The sequence below is a fragment of the Saccostrea cucullata genome, unplaced genomic scaffold (genome assembly GCF_032062105.1).
Source record: "Saccostrea cucullata isolate Sc308-1 unplaced genomic scaffold, CSIRO_AGI_Scuc_v1 ctg37, whole genome shotgun sequence".
Lineage (NCBI taxonomy): Eukaryota > Metazoa > Mollusca > Bivalvia > Ostreida > Ostreidae > Saccostrea > Saccostrea cuccullata.
Genome location: NW_026938868.1, coordinates 214,836 through 235,127, shown reverse-complemented (window position 1 = coordinate 235,127; position 20,292 = coordinate 214,836). Strand labels below are relative to the sequence as shown.

Sequence of the window (20,292 nt, the reverse complement as noted above, 5' to 3'; positions counted from 1 at the left end):
CGCTACATTACCAAAATTTTCAACTCATTACCGCTACATTTTTTCAGATTTTGAGGGATCATTACCGCTATATTTTTTCGGCAAAAAAAAAACAACTCATTACCGCTACATATTGAATCAGTTAAAAACAACTCATTACCGCTGTACATATCGATTTAGCCAGGTATGGTTCGGTACATGAATTGTAATGAACAGAATTTGGACAGTGGTTGAAAGTATTCTTTGATTTGGGTTTTTTGGATCCTCGAGAAGTTGAAGAGTGCTTTGTGTTTGATGTGTTTTCCGAAGCACATTGAACGGTCATCGTCATTTCCACCTACAATTTGGGCAGATGCAGATGTTGAGTGTGAAAGTTTTTACAAAGAGTTCGACATATAATGTTTTATAGTTCACATATGAGCATTTTTTTTATTTTTTGACCAAGATTCAGTCAGTCTAGACAAAAAGTTACTTGAAAATGCGTGCTGCAAGAAACAGGATTCTCCCAGGACGAAAGGAGAATAACAACATAGCACCAAAAAGGGAACTGAAAGCTAAATACGACAGAGGCGAATGACAAGGCAACAATATGTAAAGCAAATGGCTTTATTTACCGATAGTGTAAAAACATTTGACAAAACTTTAAATTTTATATATGAACAGTGCTTGATTTTAATTTTTTGTGTTTTATGAAATAAAGTTGATTTTAATAATAATAAAAAAACATCCTGTTCAAAGTCCTACTTTCACCTACCCGTGGTGAGCAGGGGAAACGAATCTTAGGCATATATAGGTTGTACTGTACTCGCATAAGTGGCTGGCTAACGAAAGAGGCAATGTAGCGGTAATGTTTGGTATGCCTACTACACTTTCTTTCAAATGACACCAAGGTCAATGACCTTGTGACCTTGACTGTGACCTATATGCTAAAAATAGAGTTTTTTGCACACTTTAACCTTTGCCATAACTTTTGCCATGTATATTGTTTTTGTTCTGTCTGTCTGTCTGTTTGTCTGTTTGTCTGCAAACTTTAACCTTGGCCATAACTTTTGAATCATGAATGATAGAAACTTCATGTTTGGTATGCCTACTACACTACTGAAGCTCTTTCAAATGACACCAAGGTCAATGACCTTGTGACCTTGACTGTGACCTATATGCTAAAAATAGAGGTTTTTTTGCACACTTTAACCTTTGCCATAACTTTTGAATCATGAATGATAAAGAACTCATATTTGGTATGCCTGCTCCACTACTGAAGGTCTTTCAAATGACACCATGATCAATGACCTTGTGACCTTGACTGTGGCCTATACGCTAAATATAGCTTTTTTGACTGCAAACTATAACCTTTGCCATAACTTTTGAACGAAGAAAGATAGAGACCTAATATTTGGCATGCATACTCCACCATTGAAGTCCTTTCACATGACACCAAGGTCAATGACCTTGTGACCTTGACTGTGTCTTATATGCTAAAAATAGCCTTTTTTAACCTTCACCATAACTTTTGAACCATGAAAGATAGAGACTTCGTATTTGGCATGCATATTTCACTAATCAAGATCTTTCAAATGACACCATGATCAATGACCTTGTGACCTTCATTGTGACCTTTATGCTAAAAATATATTTTTTTAAATTTGTTGCTGCCGGGCGTATAGTGTTTCACAAACACATCTTGTTTTATGTAGCGGTAATGTAAGTTTTTTGTAGCGGTAATGACTATGTAGCGGTACTGAAAATTTTGAAAATGTAGCGGTAATGATACGCACCCGTATGATATTCTATACATTTTGAATAATTTTTATTATAGTGTCTTAATTTATATATTTTGTGAAATAAAGCATATCCCATCCAAATCATGTACCGTTGACTAAATATTGCAATTTGAAAAGAAACGACAGAGAAAAGGAGCAGTAATATTATACGTGCATATAGTTCCATTTTCAAATCTAGTATGGATATTGCCATAATTTAATTTATTTGGTTGCAACACTGTTCCAAACTTTTTAGCTCACCTGACCCAAAGGCTCAAATGAGCTTTTCTGATCAAATTTGTTCTTTGTCTGTCGTTGGCGTCGTCAACTTTTCACATTTTCATCTTCTTCTCAAGAATTACTGGGTCGATTTCAACCAAAATTGGCACAGAGAATCCTTGATTAAAGGGAATTCAAGTGTTTTCAAATGAATGGTTACATACCCTTCTCCAACTAAGAAATAAGAATTATGACTTCCAGGGGTATGATTGGGCCAAAATTGGGGATCAAATTGAGAAATATATAGAAAATATCTTTAAAAAACCCAAAAGCAGGTAAGCCATGATTGATGACACCTGTATTTATAAATATTAATGTATAAAACAATTTTTATGCCATGACATCGCCATTGGTCATCTTCACTTATTTTGCTGATTTTCTTGACAAGGTCCTCCAACAATCTATCGGAATTTCTATAGATACTAACAATACAGACAAATGATGAATAAGCTGATGATACAAGGGTACCATTATATGATTGTTGATAAAAAGGGATTCCAACAATTTCGTTTAAAGTCAATATTTCTCAAATTATATGGTCATTACAATGACACTGTTAGCAAAAAAAAAAAAAAAAAAACAGTCTTTCCTTTGGTCGATAGTTCTACGTTAGTTCTATTTACCGATTTTGGCGGAAAGCAGCGTCCGGTAAATCAAGTACATCACTAAATGTCTTATCATATTTTATTTATAACTAGAACATTCAGATAGCGCTAAATCAAATCTACGCTAACTCGCTGAAAAATGATTTCTCGCCCCATGTCATACTCGCAAATCGAAGACTAAGGGGCATATATCTTTAGCTCTTTCCGTTCATCTGTCTGTTTGTCCGCAAAAAAACCTTGCTTATTATTTTGGGGGGTTGGTTGGAGCTATGGCTATTTCACTAGTGTATGCCTTGTAGCAAGACCTTTCGTTTGGGTACCAACATATCTGAGCTGTGTATCATCGAGTTTGATCCACATTTAAGGGACGATCATTTGATTCGGGATACGGGGGGGGGGGGGGGGGGGGGGGGTCGAGTTAGACTATTTACCGTATATCCGGTCTTTTTGGGGAGCGTTTTGGAATTTTTTGCAAAAAAAGGGTAGATTTGTAGTTTTTATTTTGCGTAAGTTTTTTGGGAATAAAAAAAAAAGATAATGTTTTTATCTCTGACATACAAAAATCCAAAGTGTACCATTTCATACATTATATGCATTTGTGAGCATAAAGCATGGTTTAGGCTAGCTCAGTTTCAAAGAAACTCTTCAAGATACTTTTATCAAAATATAATGGTGCATATTGACGAGTTCTATTCAAAGTGCATCAGCATTTTCTGATTGATCTTTCCTTAAGGCTTTGACCTTGACCTTACTTTCTTAAATTAGTTATTATTTTAATTTCAAAGAAAAATAGGCTATTTTTATTAAATCTTTAAGAGCTATTCAACTTCATCAGCATTTATTGACCTTGGCCTTTCCTTTGTCCTTAAAGTCACTTATCGGAAAATGCTATTGGACTCAGTTTCAAGGAAACATTTCCAGAAAATTTAATCAAAACTTAAATACCGATACACATTGTTGAAAGCTATATTCAATTGCATCGATATTTTTTACGACGAGAATTCCCTTGACCTTGACTGCAAAATTTATGTTTGGTTAAATTTCAAAAAAAGATTTTTTTAATAAACTTTATATGGGTATCATGTTGTAAATTTTGAATTTACTAGGAGGAGGTAAATGCAAAATTTAGTTGTAAATTTTGCATTTACCTCCCCCTAGTAAATTCAAAATTTACAACATGATATGGGTACTACAGACGTGCTTTTTTCCACGATGTCATATTTCCGTGGAATCTCAATTTCTGTTTAATTCGCAGGTAGAAAATTACACAGATTTCTTAAACTGTCCCTATATACACTGTACCTTACATGTATATTAAGTACGCTTGGACAAATTTCCGCAGAAAATTTGTGACCGCGTACATACTACATAGCGTAAATTAATACCACGCGGAAAAAAGTACATCTACTGTATACAAATTAACATTGGCATCTTTTTTATGACTGTGATAATATCATTTTTATGCTCCCGGGTCGAAAGCTCCGAGGCGTATATTGTTTTTGTCCTGTCTGTCTGTCTGCAAACTTTAACCTTCGCCATATCTTTTGAACCATGAACGTAAGAGATTTCATATTTGGTATACATAATCCACTAATTAATCTCCCTCAAATGACACCAAGGTCAATGACCTTGTGATCTTGACAGTGACCTATATGCTAAATATAGCTTTTTTGTCGGCAAACTTTAACCTTCAACTTTGAAAGAAAAAAGATAGAGACTTAATATTAGGCATGCATACTCCACTAGTTAAGCACTTTCACATGATATCAAGGTCACTGACCCTGTGACCTTGACTGTGTCCTATATGCTAAAATTATCTTTTTTGAACCTTCACCATAATTTTTAACCATGAGAGATGGAGACTTCATATTTGGTATGCATTCTTCACAAATCAAGTTCTTTCAAATGACACCAAGTTCAATGAACTTGTGACCTTGACTGTGACCTATATGCTAAGAATGTTTTTTTATCTTTGTTGCCACCGGGTGCATAGTGTTTAATGCTGTATTTCTAGAGCTTTACACTGCAATATTTGATTAAGGAAGACTTGATGCTCGTTAAGTTGATTGACTGTATGTTGTTTAAGTCTTTCTCTCGAACTTTTCACTCACATGGAGACGCCACCACTTGTCGGTGGCCTATACTCAGCACTTACAGCCATTGAGCAGAGGATTTTTTTCTGAGCCAGCACCTACTGGAACCTTGGTTTATATGGCCTCATCCGAAGGACCGGTCTCCCCGTCCCACAGTGGGATTCGAACCCGCGACAAAAGGATAAGCTCCTTACTCAGCGACTCTAGAGAAGACGCTTTAACCACTGCACTACGCGGGCGACCCTCATTAGTGGAGAAAAAAATATGAATTGATAGCACTGGGGTCAATATTAATTTTTTAGCAGACAGAATGGAACTGAAAAAACCAAGCTAGCTTGTATGTTGATTTTCATGTCACTCTTTTGGGATAGATAAATGATCATCCTTACCAAATAAAATTCTCAAAAAAGTTTCATTACTAGACTGAAGATAAATGTAATGTAAAGATACCACATCCCGAAGCCCAGGAGCATTATACTGACTGATTCATGTTTGTGATCAATCATAACAATAAAAGAGGAGAATGCTCAGTGATGTTAACAAGTCAAAGGACTTTGCAGAGGAGTATGATATACCGATACATGTACATTCATTTTTAAGCAAGAAAATTTCAGCTGTTAAAGAGTCCTGAGAATCATGTGTTCATACACCAATTTTTAGCTCACCTGAGCCGAAGGCTCAAGTGAGCTTTTCTGATCAAAATTTGTCCGTTGTCTGTCGTCGTTGTCGTCGTTAACTTTTTACATTTTCACTTCTTCTCAAGAACCATTGGGCCAATTTCAACCAAACTTGGCATAAAGTATCCTTAGGTGAAGGGGATTCAAGTTTGTTCAAATGAAGGGCCACGCCCTTATTTAAGGAGAGATAATTGAGAAATAGTGAAAATCTGATGGTATGTTTAAAAAATCTTCTTCTCAAAGATGAAGCTTAAAGTTTGAAAGACCAAGAAACAAATTGATAATTCACAAAACTAGAGCTTTCAGACAAGACGAAGTTATTTTTTACACTAAAGAATATTTTGTTTTTTCTACCCAGAAAAGACACTACTTTTGTTACTCTCAATGCTGTGACATTTTCATGTTTTATGAGATTGTGATATTGTTTAATCCATTGCATCACAGTTTGTTAAAAGAAAAAAACAACAATGGGTAAATATCTGTAAACATAGTAAAAACACAAAACACTTCTGCTTTTGAACAATTTGAAAATAAAAAAAAACACAATTATATTTTCATAAAATTTCCCAGTCACTGTGTTACAATAAATTCAAAATCAATTATAAATGACATACTGTACAAACACTGACTTATTTACCTATTCATAAACTTTACCAGAAAGTATTGTATTTACCGTAATAGTTAAAAAACTGAAAGAATGATCTTCATAGTAAATTGGTATAAAGTACACTCTATATAAGTCTAAGTTAATCATAGGAAAATTACAAAAATAATTTTATAGAGACAAAGTTTGTGTATGGTTTGTAAATTTGAATAAATTCTATTTAACATATATATATATATATATACATTTATATTAAAGTTTACCAGTAAATTTTCATTGTACAGAGACACGTTTTCCAATGATCCAATAAAACTTAAATAATTCTGACAGGTGTTTAATGAGTGAATTTTAATGAAACCAAATAAAAACAATAATAAACCAGAAGTCTCTGTCGAGAGTGTAGCTCTACTGGTTTGTACTTATAACAAAGATTGAGAAAAGAAGCCATTGCCATCAGACCAAAACTGTAGGAGTAGTGTTCTATTTCTAGTAACAATGGCAATACCGTTCATCGAAATCAAAAACCAATGCACTACATTATGTATCTTAGTGTAGTCTACTTGTGTGCCAAGTTATACTGAAATCAGACCAAAACTGTAGGAGGAGTAGCATTTTAAAGAAATTTCACAGAAATTTCTATTTTTAGTAACCATGGCAACACCGTTCATCGAAATCAAAAACTGATGCACTATTTCATGTGTCTCAGTGTAGTCTACTTGTGTGCCAAGTTATATTGAAATCAGACAAAAACTGTAGGAGGAGTAGCATTTTAAAGGAATTTCACAGAAATTTCTATTTTTAATAACCATGGCAACACTGATCATCAAAATCAAAAACCGATGCACTCCTTTATGTGTCTTAGTGTAGTCTACTTGTGTGCCAAGTTATATTGAAATCAGACCAAAACTGTAGGAGGAGTAGCATTTTAAAGGAATTTCACAGAAATTTCTATTTTTGATAACCATGGCAACACTGATCATCAAAATCAAAAACCGATGCACTCTTTTATGTGTCTTAGTGTAGTCTACTTGTGTGCCAAGTTATATTGAAATCAGACCAAAACTGTAGGAGGAGTAGCGTTTTGAAAAATTATTTACAGACAGACGGACAGACAGACAGCTAGACGGACGACGGACACCTTACTATCGCATAAGCTCTTCTGGTCTCTGACCAGTAGAGCTAACAAGAGACTTCATGGTTACATTTACCATCCTAAGTAAATATATCTATAAAAATAAATATAATCACAACTTGATTCAAATGACAATAAATAAGTGAAATCAGATGTAAATAAAGTAAATGAACTAAGATCAATTACTAATTAAAACACAGTAAACTCATTGGATGTTAGAAGTACAAAGAAAAAAAGGTTCATTGGAATTTGATTTTATGGTGGAAAAAATATTAAGTTGCTCTCTATTAGAAATTTTGCATTTTGTGAAGGACATGAATTTATTGCATTGGTCTCTTCATAGCAAAAAAAACAACAAAAATTATCCATCCCCCCAAATAATGATAATAATTATTCATTTAACAGGAGTATATTCATAACAAACAAATATTCTTTGAATAAATATTGTAAATAAAACTAGGAGTGGATTTCATCTTGGAAATCTGAGCTTTACCACCCTGCTGAACTACCACCAGGCCGTCGAAAATCATTATTCGCATAAATTCCATTCTCATCCTGAACAATTCCATTAACAATTGAATTCCCTAAAGCCTCTTCTGATATATTGTGATGCTTAGCCTGTAGACCATCAAGGTAGAACTGAAAAAAAAAAACTGTTTAAGTTTTACTTCTCATACAGGGTTTCATAATATATGTTACATTTTTGAATCTTCAATTTGACAAACACAAAAATAGCGAAATTTCCAAGTTACATCATTTTTGCTATTTTTATTTCACAACATCAAAAGCTCACATTACATGTTCTAAATATATACATGTGCAGTCTGTATAATGTAATGGTATGTGCAAAAACAACCCTAAATATTTGAAATTATTCTTTCTTAGAAACATGATACATGTATATTCATCTTGGAAAATAAAGTGTCATGAAAATTTGGTGATCTATGCAACAGTTATATAATAATAATAATGATTGTTTTTTATGTAGGGCCTTTCTTGCATAAATGCTATAAAAGCGCTTTACAATACATTATTACCCAGCAGACCATAACAATCCAGAATCTTTCATATCTTTCACTGTCTATAGCCAGGTACCCCTTTTACACTTGGGTGGAGTAAGGAAATTCGTGTAAAGTGCCTTTCCCAAGGACACAACGTCGACTTGCCGCGGCCAGGATTTGAACTCACAACCTTTCGGTTTGGAGTCCAGCACTTTAACCACTACACTACCGACACCACAAAGGTATGAAGTAAGACCCAAGACTACACACAGTTTTACCACTTGTACATTCTCATATAAATTTTATGTTAAAAGCAGTGCTTACTTTTTCGAGTGAAAGTTAAAAGCTGCAAATGTTTTTGATTTAAGAGAAACCATAGTCAAACTTTGTACCTTATCTTGCATTGGTTTTCATTGAATGGTCTCCATTAGGCATTACTAAACTCTGGTAAGACAAACTTTTAGACATTTAAGGACTAATTACTTGTAAAGTTCTCTAATCAGAGGGTCAGTCCCACTTAAATGTCAGTACTAAATATCCTTTGGAGGGAGGGGAAACCAGAACACCCACCCCCATCCCAGTCTCGCTGTCCAAAAGAGTATTATCAAACCAGAAAATGGTTTATACATTACCTTTGGAAAATCTGGTTCATGGTACACTGTTTGTGGAATAAGCTGGTGATGTAGTCTCCTGGCATCAATGGCTTCCTTGATATTGTCTCCAAACCACAAAACATGGGCAGCAACCTTAGAAAAACAAGAGGCCCATGGGCCACATCGCTCACCTGAGTAACTTGGGTGATGCAGTTCTTTACCAGATTATCCCTCTTGCTATACCTATCGTGCCCCTACCCACTTTCTTTTCATGATTTTAACACTTTAGAATCTACACTACCACATGCAGGATGCTTCCACATAAGTTTCAGCTTTACAGGCCCAAAAGTTTTTAAGAAAAAGATTCGTAAAAGATTTTTCTTTAAATATATCTACCTAAAACTTGGATTCCTTATTGTGACTCCACCCTACCCCCGGGGGTCATGATTTTAATAATTTAATATTTACACTACCCAAGGATGCTTCCACGTAAGTTTCAGCTTTCCTGGCCCAGTGGTTCTTGAGAAGAAGATTTTTAAAGATTTGTTCTATATATTTCTATGTAAAACTTGGATTCCCTATTCCCCGCCCTACCCCCGGGGGTCATGATTGTAACAATTTAATATCTACATACCCAAGGATGTTTCCACATAAGTTTCAGCTTTCCTGGCCCAGTGGTTCTTGAGAAGAAGATTTTTAAAGGTTTGCTCTATATATTTCTATGTAAAACATGGGATTCCCTATTGTGGCCCGGCCCTACCCCCGGGGGTCATGATTTTAACAATTTAATATCTACACTACCCAAGGATGTTTCCACATAAGTTTCAGCTTTCCTGGCCCAGTGGTTCTTGAGAAGAAGATTTTTAAAGATTTGTTCTATATATTTCTATGTAAAACTTGGATTCCCTATTGTGGCCCCGCCCTAACCTCGGGGGTCATGATTGTAACAATTTAATATCTACATACCCAAGGATGTTTCCACATAAGTTTCAGCTTTCCTGGCCCAGTGGTTCTTGAGAAGAAGATTTTTAAAGATTTGTTCTAAATATTTCTATGTAAAATATGGATTCCCTATTGTGGCCCCGCTCTACCCTCGGGGGTCATGATTTTAACAATTTAATATCTACACTACCCAAGGATATTTCCACATAAGTTTCAGCTTTCCTGGCCCAGTGGTTCTTGAGAAGAAGATTTTTAAAGATTTGTTCTATATATTTCTATGTAAAACATGGATTCCCTATTGTGGCCCCGCCCTACCCCCGGGGATCATGATTTTAACAATTAATATCTACACTACTGAAGGATGCTTCCACGTAAGTTTCAGCTTTCCTGGCCCAGTGGTTCTTGAGAAGAAGATTTTTTAATGACCCCACCCTATTTTTGTCTTTTCTTGATTATCTCCCCTTGTAAGGGAACTTGGCCCTTCATTTTAACAATTTAAATTCCTCTTCACTCAAGGATGCTTTGTACCAAGTTTGGTTAAAATTGGCCATTGGTTCTTGAGAAGAAGTCGAAAATGTGAAAAGTTTACAGACGGACAGACGGACGGACGAAGGACAAAATGTGATCAGAAAAGCTCACTTGAGCCTTCGGCTCAGGTGAGCTAACAAAGTTTATATATCAGCAACGCATAGATGTAATTGTTCTAAACTCTCCATGAGTAGAATTTTCTTTTCAATTGCAAGCTACAAGTATCTCAAAATGAGACATGATAAATTTGTCTTGTTCAATCGTTCTCTCTTGTCATCTAGCATCTCTTATGAATGCTCATATAATGACTATTTTTTGTCCCCCGCTTGAAAAGTGGGGGATATTAATTTGGGTTTGTCCGTCCGTCTGTCCGTCCGTCCGTCCGTCCGTCTTTCTGTCTGTCTGTAACGCTTTCGTTTCCACACGATATCTCGAGAACCCTTTGAGCTTTTGCAATGAAAGTTAGCATAGCAACTCCCTATGGACTAAAGAAGACCCCTATTGATTTTGAGGTCAAAAGGTCAAAGGTCAAGGTCATAAATAAGCAAATTCTGTCTGTTAAAACACTTTCGTTTCCACACGATATCTCTAGAATCATTTGAGCCATCGCAATGAAATTTTACATAACAACTCCCTGTGGCCTAAAGAAGACCCCTATTGATTTTGAGGTCAAAAGGTCAAAGTTCAAGGTCGTAAATTTATACATTCTGTCTGTGTGTAACATTATCATTTCCGGGCGATATTTCAAGAAGATTTTGAGCTTATGCAATGTCATTTTATACCAAAACTCCCTAGGACGTCTCTCGCCCCTCTCAAGTGCCCCGCCCCGTTTGTTTTATTAGTATTTATAGTATTACATGTCGCTATTTTTAGCGCAGGGGCATGAGGAGAGTTATTGCGTATAAAACAGGTTCTCGGCGGACTTGATGTTCTTATTACATCTATTATAACTGTTTGATAAAGGCTAAATAAATCAAACACCATGGATTGTGTAAAGTTTTGAGAATACCGAACATGAAAACATGAATATATACATGTATGTGACTTCAGTTCTGCATATACTTCACTCTAAGTAAAGCGACTCCGTGGTCTGGTGGTTATGTCTCTCGCTTCAAATGTGCGAGGTCCCGAGATCGACTCTCGGTCGAAGCTTTCTTTTTTTTTTTTTTTTTTAAATATTTTTTTTTTTTACTAAATGATAGTATTCAGCATGTAAAATGAAAAATTTATGAGGTTATAAAATCATCATTACAGTGTGATAAATATTCCATATAAAAAAATCTTCTATACACATAATAAAGAATAAGCAATCAAATCTTTATATGCCTATTGACATACATGTATTTTATTTCCTTCAGTATACATGTATACATTTAATAATTCTACAAATTCAGTCAGGGGGAGCCGACTTTTTCCCTAAGCGGGGGACACGAATTCTCTGAATTAGCTTGTTTCATTCTAAATTGTATTGAAGCAATACACTTTTGTTATTTCCCTTGAACTCAAAACTTACTCCTTTTCACCACACACACATCTCTAAATCACTTTATTAGGACTAAAAGTTGTAGGGGATAATAAATTCGGTGAATTTTTTTGTCTTTCTTTGCTTCAAGTATTAAAAAACCCCAAATCCATAGCTGGGACGAAAACTCATGTTTTAGCTTTAACTTTTAAGATTTCTCATCTTTTGTACTGTTAGTATCAACTCATACAAAAGCTGTATTATTTTAAACTGTATTAAGAAAGCTGTATTTTTTTGTTCTGTTAGTGTCAACACATACATGAGCTGATTTCTTATGTACTGTCAAAATCAGCCCAAACAAAAGCTTCAGATTTTGTCCATAATTTTTATTTTTCAGAATTAAAATCTAAGGGCAGTAACTCTAACTGCAAAAAAAATAATATAGAATCAGAATCAGAATCTCTTTTGTGTGCAGTGTAGAGAGGGCTCTTAAATTGTGTCCCCAACTGTGTGAATTATCTGTAACTGATACTGGCCTAAATCTTTACTCAGAAATTGATTATTCTAAAAAAAATCACACTTTTTGGGCTTTCTATGCTTCAAGTATAACCAGAAGTCTCTGTCGAGACTGTAGCTCTACTGGTTTGTACTTATAACAGAGGATGAGAAAAGAAGTCATTGCCATCAGACCAAAACTGTAGAAGAATTAGCGTTTTAAAGGAATTTCACGGACATTTCTATCTTAATAACAAAAGCAACACCGTTCATCAAAATCAAAAACCGATGCACTATTTTACGTACCTTAGTGTAGTCTACTTGTGTGCCACGTTATATTGAAATCAGACCAAAATTGTAGGAGGAGTAGCGTTTTAAAGGAATTTCACAGAAAATTCTATTTTCAGTAACCTTGGCAATACTGTTCATCGAAATCAAAAAGCCATGCACTATTCTATGTATCTTAGTGTAGTCTACTTGTGTGCCAAATTATATTGAAATCAGACCAAAACTGTAGAAGGAGTAGCGTTTTAAAGTTATTTCATAGAAAATTCTATTTTAGTAACCATGGCAACACCGTTCATCGAAATCAAAAACCGATGCACTGTTCTATGTATCTTATTGTAGTTTACTTGTGTGCCAAGTAATACTGAAATCAGACCAAAACTGTAGAGGAGTAGCTTTTCAAAGTTATTTCACATAAATTTCTATTTTTAGTAACCATGGCAACACCGTTCATCGAAATCCAAATTCGATGCACTATTTTATGTATCTTAGTGTAGTCTACTATTGTGCCAAATAATATTGAAATCAGACCAAAACTGTAGGAGAAATAGCGTTTTAAAGGAATTTCACAGAAAATTCTATTTTTAGTAACCATGGCAACATTGTTCATCAAAATCAAAAAGCGAAGCACTATTCTATGTATCTTAGTGTAGTCTACTTGTCTGCCAAGTAATACTGAAATCAGAGCAAAACATTAGGAGAAATAGCATTTTAAAGGAATTTCACAGAAATTTCTATTTTTAGTAACCATGGCAACATCGTTCATCGAAATCAAAAACCGATGCACTATTTTATGTATCTTAGTGTTGTTTACTTGTGTGCAAAGTTATAATAAAATCAGACCACAACTGTAGGAGGAGTAGCATTTTGAAAAATTGTTTACAGACAGACGGACAGACAGACAGACAGAAGGACGGACGACGGACACCTTACTATCGCATAAGCTCTTCTGGTCTCTGACCAGTAGAGCTAAAAATCAAATTCAAAGTTATATTGCAAACTCTGGATTTAGCCTAAACTTTTACGATATTCATTATCAACCCATACATTATCTGTACTCTTTTGTACTTTCAGTATCAACCCTTACATAAGCTGTGGCAGTCGTAATTCTGGATCCACCTGCAGCGCCCACTACCATCTTCACTTTCTTTGTCTTGTCTGCCAGGACCGCAGGACACATGGATGACAGTGGCCGCTTCCCAGGCTTGATGAAGTTGGAGGGAGAGGGAGCGATTCCAAAAGCATTGGTGATGTTAGGGGAAGAAAAGTCATCCATTTCATCATTAAACAGTATTCCTGTCTGTCTTCCTGTAATCCCTGAACCAAATCTGAAAAGTCAGATAATTATCAATTAATTTTTTTTTGTTCTTTTCTAGTATATTGGATTTACCAGTTGAACAAATGAAGACTTATGAGAGAAATAAAAAGAAGTGAAGAAAAACTTTTAAAATCTGATTCTGAAAAGATATGAAAGATTGGACATACCCTGATGGATCTTGTAAATAACATCATATTCAAGTCAAACAAAAAAGTCTTAAGAGAACAGGAAGGAAATTGTCCCAAGAACACTCAGTGGACGGAAGCTGAAGAAAGGGAACAAGATCTACATGTAGGTGGAGACAACAGAAGTCAATAGAAATAGATATAAAAAGGAAATTTTCAATGGCCAGCATGGGGAACCAAAAGCTTTAAGTTAATGTACACAAGTATTATACTGTATCAATAATTTAATCTCTGATTAAATCAAAATACATGTAATTACTTGAAACATTGTGCTTGAATTTCAGCTACTATAGTTTATAGCTTTTCCATTACACAGATCATGTACTGCTGAATTCCCACAATCCCCTATAACAGATAGACAGTTAATGTAATGTTACTCATCGCCCCAATCCTCACATAGCCAAGATAACCGAGTGATGATTCAAAGATTGTTAGTTGGTGTGAAAGCCACTGATACAATGTAACCCCAGCCTTGCCAAAGCACAGACCAATAATGAATACAGATTGAAACTGATGTCAATGACATTGAAACTGGATATCTTTTTCGCACAGATGATAAGAAAGCAATGATGAATACTAGTAAGCACAGACAGTGAGACTGATAGATAATACTAAAATTACTACAATGCAATCTTTTCAAAGCTCTGACAAGTGAGTACTGATAAATTTACAAGAAATTGACATGAAATGTGAGTTCCTATCAATTTATTTAAGGAATGTTTTTAAGTTTTGTGTGAGTTATTGGTGTGTGAATCACACAGACTTGTCACTTCACATTTCATGATGCGCGCTAGCACACACACTTCCCAAAATACTTGTGTGCTTATGGTAGATTGTCAGTTCTTGTCACTGTGTACTTACAGTATATTGAAAGTTGTTGTCATTATGTGTACTTACAGTAGTTTGACAGTTCTTGTCACTGTGTACTTACAGTAGATTGACAGTGGTTGTCACTGTGTGTACTTACAGTAGATTGACAATTGATGTCACTGTGTACTAATAGTAGATTGACAGTGGTTGTCTCTGTGTGTACTTACAGTAGATTGACAGTTGTTGTCACTGTGTGTACTTACAGTAGATTGACAGTTGTTGTCACTGTGTACTTACAGTAGAATGACAGTGGTTGTCACTGTGTGTACTTACAGTAGATTGACAGTTCTTGTCACTGTGTACTAATAGTAGATTGACAGTTGTTGTCTCTGTGTGTACTTACAGTAGATTGACAGTTGTTGTTACAGTGTGTACTTACAGTAGATTGACAGTGGTTGTCACTGTGTGTACTTACAGTAGATTGACAATTGATGTCACTGTGTGTACTTACAGTAAATTGAATGTTGTTGTCACTGTGTACTTACAGTAGATTGACAGTTGTTGTCACTGACACAGCTATCCCATCCTCCCCCAGTACTGACAGGTGAGCAGTACTACTTTTCAGCTTGTGGTCAAACACTGGACCGTAGTAAGGGGTCTTATGTGTTGTGTTATCCCATATCATCCTCCTGGTTCTGTCAGCATACACTGTAGATGTTAACTTCTTCACAACCTAAAGATTAAAAAATGTATGGTGAACAAAAAATGTATGGTGAAGATGTTCTTTGTTTCATATATTCTTTACTGTTACACAGCAGGAAGTCAATATGCAATTAAACTCATATTTATTAAAATAATTGTATTTATCTAAGAGAAACTGAAAAGGGGAAATACGAGTAACTTCTTTCAGTTTAGTACAAATCAAATTAATAGGACCCTGCCAGGCACCCAAACACTTGACTAAATGGTCCAGAAGTATAAAATTTGTACTTGATTTGCTCCTGGATGCTCTGGAACAAATTTGCAAAGAAGTATGTATTTTCACTATAGATTTAACACAACCCATCCTATTTGATGGGACCATTTAAAATTCTTTAAGCATTGGCTCAGGTGAGCTAAAAATACATAAAACTGTCTGTACCTCAGTAACATTAGGAACAAAGGCGGGATCTCCAAGGTCTGATCTCAGAGCATACGCAAATTTAAAGGCCTCTATCATTCTGTGGTAGGCTGTAAGACGTGACTCCTTTGTTTGTAGATCCTTAGCTGTCAAGTTGTAACCTATACAGTGTAGTAAAAAACATAAAACATGACAAAATATAGTGAAAAAATTGGTTAGATTAAAAGATCTAAGTTGGCTACTTTGAAAGTCATTGAAGATAATTACCACTGTAAATCTTTACTGTATATGAGAAAAATACACCAGCATACAAAAACAAGTAAATTCTCTTTTATTAGTCAAAGAAAATGAGGTAATATTACAGTATGAGATGTCTATGATAACAGAGGATTTGTTTGAAGTAACACAAGGCACCCATTTGCCAAATCCACAACCCAAAATCAGAAAGACATATCTTGCTTTACATGAACTCACAAGTTTTTTTTCACAATTAATGGTATACATGTATATCATATGTGCCACATATGATTTCAAATGAAGTGAGTTTCATTTGAAGATCATATGATATGTAAACCAAATGTTTTCATATGTACATTCATGTATATGAGAATCATATATCGAAAACAGGTAGTCTATCACACAAAATTCATATGAATTGATTTTAATATGTTCAGCATATTTGCACTTCATATGAATTTTAAGTGATATATAACATAACATAGTATTGTTCAAAGAATCAATCAAGTGTTTTCACAAATTAAGAATCAATAAAAAAAAAGCACAATAACCACTGGTTTGGGACTGTAGAGGTTTTATTTACCATCCAATATACTAAGTATGAATGAGAGAACAGCTCCACTGGCCGGTGGTTTGGGGCTGTAGAGAACACTGCCATCTCTCAGTGTTACTTTCAAAGCCTCTTCAAACTTGGCAGTATAATCTCTGAGATCCTTCTCGCTGATGTTAGATTCTAAAATACATTCAATTCATAATTAAACAACATTGAACAAGGGGCCGAACATATATCTACAAATCACTCAATAATTAGGAGAAAAAATATACAGTGTTCAAGGAAATTTTAAGCAACTATTTCATTTTCGCCCATTTCTTTATAACATACTCTTTTCTTTGAGATCCTGCAGTATATCGTAACCAAGACTTCCCTCTGTGACATTATAGAAAGCTTCTCCACCATTCTCTGCCAGATTCCTGTAAGTTTTTGCCAGTTCTGGAAATTTAATCAAGTCTCCCTCTTTCAACATTTTCCCAGTCTTTTGATCTGAGTAGTGTTTCCTATAAAATGACCAATGTACATGTAGCATAAACAGTAAAATGCAATTCTAACAAAGTCCCAGGGACAGACGATTTTGCTTCTTTATAAACACAATTGGTTAGATCCTTTATATTCACAAAATATTTTGATTTACTTTACTTTAAGAGTCAATTCATTAAAGGCATGTTCAGTATAAGCAGTGTTCACATTCTACACAACACATAAGACAACTTTGTATATGCAATTGAAAGAGTAATATTTCTACAATGGAGAAGTTGTGTACCAGGTGTCTTTATCTAGTCTTAAAATATGTTCTGCAGACTCCATCTTTTCTGCCAAATGTTTGGAGATTTGGAATCCATTTTTGGCTAATTCAATACTCTTCGTAAACAAGTCTTTCCATGGTAATTTTCCCCATCTTTTCCATGCCTCCATATACCCCTTGATTTCTCCTGGAACAGCTATACTAGGTCCACCTACATTAAAATTGAGAACAAAAACTTATTTCAATATCTTTGTTTGAGCATACCATACAAGATAATGTGAGGGGCTTATTTGATGTCTTATATAATTAATGTGTACCCATGATTACTTTAAAAATAGATAAATTACTGATATTATTTTTAGCATACCATATACTGATGAATTGACATGGTCCTCATACATAGTTTCAGAGGAACTCAAAGGTGCAGTTTCTCTTGCATTAATGACTGCGGCATTGCCCTTTTTACTGAAAATAAAAAAAAAAACATGAAGTAGTCTTTACAATGTAAATGAATAAATGACTAAAACACTCATCTAGTAAAAATAATCAAGTGTTTCTTCTCATATGCTCAACTCAAGTCCATCTTGATCTCAAACTCTGTACCAATATGACCTCAATTTTTAAGTTCTGATAGAGAACTCTTTAACATACCTGGTATGTGCCCCAATATGAGAACAACAATTTAAAGGGATGCATACCTATCAAAGACTGTCATATAGAGCCCCTCCCCTTTCTAATCAATATAAAAAGATACCCCCGCCACAATATAAGAACAACAATATATAAAATGACCTATCAAAGACTGTCAAATAGAGCTTTCCCCATTTTCAATATAAAGTGATACAATATACCCCCTCCACAATAAAAGAACAGCAACAATATTTACTGATACATACCTATCATAGACTGTCAAATAGATCCCCCCCCCCCAACAACAACATTTACTGATACATACCTATCATAGACTGTCAAATAGACCCCCCAACAACAATATCTACCGATACATACCTATCATAGACTGTCATAAAGAATCCTCCTCCTATCCCACTGCTCACGGGATTGACCACGCCATAGCACAACAATATAGCAATGGCTGCATCGACTGAGGAACCGCGACGTAAAATATCCCTATAGCAATGTAGAAATACAAAGAAAAAATACACAGATTTTAAAAATATCAATATAGTAAAATATAGCGAACATACTAATAAAGAATTGATGCTTACAGCAAAGTAACTTTGTTATAAGAGTGTTTCACTGTAAATTGTTTACATCCTAATAATTATACTTTGTATCCTTAAATGCAGTTTTAATCTGATTTTTTTTATGATCTGAATATGATCGTATTCAAACGTTTCAAAAATCTGAAAAAAAAATAAGAAAAAAGAATACATGTACATGCATTTTTTTTCTTTATGATACTGTGTATGTTTATTTACTGTACATACTCGCCAATATCTGAGCACACTTTGCTGTCTGATGCTATGGCAGCCTTCTTAAATTTCCTAAGTTTAGTCCCTGAACTTGGAAAATCAGACTTGCTGCTTTTGTTATCATGAAGAAGAATGATGGCAATCAGAGCTGCTATGGTGGCAACGGCTATGAGTAGGATCAGCAGGCAACATGCTCTCTTGCTTCTCCTATATAGTTAAAACACAGAAAGAGGGCATGATTAGAACAACATCACCAGAATTGCAAATGATGGAAGCCGATGGATAGATATTGTTGCTGCCTTATGTGCAGATTGAAATGTATGAAAAGATTAAGTAAGGAATAAGGCGAATGTAGCATCTAAATCAGGAATGGTTGAGAGAACAGGAGGCATGGGGGACCTGTACCCCCATAATTTGTACTACAATATAGTTACTATAATAAAACCAAGTATAATGTTTTTGAAATGGTGTGTGCATCTGAACAATTTCATCTGACTATTTTTGCATGTCAAGGAACTTGTGCTTGCTTCCCCGGCCGGCCCCTTCAAATCACATCCCATCCTAGAGTCTCTCAAGGCTTTATAATACAGCCCTAGAAGAATCAATTCATCATGGAGGGTTTAAGACTATTAGAAATACTGTTAATGACCATCTTCAGACACTAGTCTGGATACTCATAAAAATACAAAAAGCATCAGCTATAAAACAACTGTGTATTTACAGATGCCTCATTTATTTTGACTATAAAGAGCTTCACGTTAAAGATAAATCATGGACTCTACATTGATTCTGACTATAATGTCAATGTGACCTAATTATACAGAATTACAGTTTTCATTTCTGAAACTCTATATAGTATACCTTAGCTTCCTTCGCCTAAAGTACTGTTGTTCCAATTCTTTGTCATCATAGCTTATAAACTCTTCATCCCCATGTAAAAGGGGAGAGTACTGATGGCTGTCACCTCTTCCTGACATATTCTGTTCACCAAAAGAATAAAATGCCGGTTGGCTTCAATGTTCATCTGATTTATAATTGTTTAATCATGTTAATACTTGTGGCAATTTTACATGTAACCAGAACATTCAATCTCTTTGAAATTCATTTATATTTTCACTTACAACACATTTAACATATAAAAGCTACACTGTAAAGATTTTAAGACATCCTTATGACATTAATATAAAAAGATAGAGAAGATGAGCAATGTTTGAGCTTGTGTCAGGGAAAAAAAAAATATTCGATATTAATCATGTTTATTGAGCAGCATGATATGTTTACCCTGATTACTTACATTTGACAATAATTAAGTTGACATACATGCATGCGAGTTAATGTAAGCTTTGCTAAAGCTCTAAGTGAAACTGGTCATCGCACAAAACCGTAAGTTTGAAATTTGGAACTTTGATTTTGCAACATTTCACATTTCACTCTATTTACTTTCATTTTTGGC

General features: G+C 34.8%; 1 protein-coding gene across 1 annotated transcript; it reads right to left on the bottom strand.

The window, feature by feature from the left end:
• Positions 1 to 5,672: 5,672 nt before the first annotated feature.
• Positions 5,673 to 20,259, bottom strand: LOC134251622 (glutathione hydrolase 1 proenzyme-like). The gene is made up of 13 exons (XM_062734031.1): positions 20,134 to 20,259; positions 19,701 to 19,819; positions 18,855 to 19,046; positions 18,415 to 18,534; positions 17,774 to 17,871; positions 17,425 to 17,617; positions 16,989 to 17,161; positions 16,689 to 16,838; positions 15,890 to 16,029; positions 15,294 to 15,481; positions 13,523 to 13,763; positions 8,763 to 8,876; positions 5,673 to 7,768 (listed from the first exon to the last, which is right to left on the bottom strand). The coding sequence occupies exons 2-13, from the start codon at positions 19,814 to 19,816 to the stop codon at positions 7,619 to 7,621; spliced, it is 1,875 nt and encodes a 624-aa protein (XP_062590015.1). The 5' UTR covers positions 19,817 to 19,819; positions 20,134 to 20,259; the 3' UTR covers positions 5,673 to 7,618.
• Between the last annotated feature and the right edge of the window lie 33 nt (positions 20,260 to 20,292).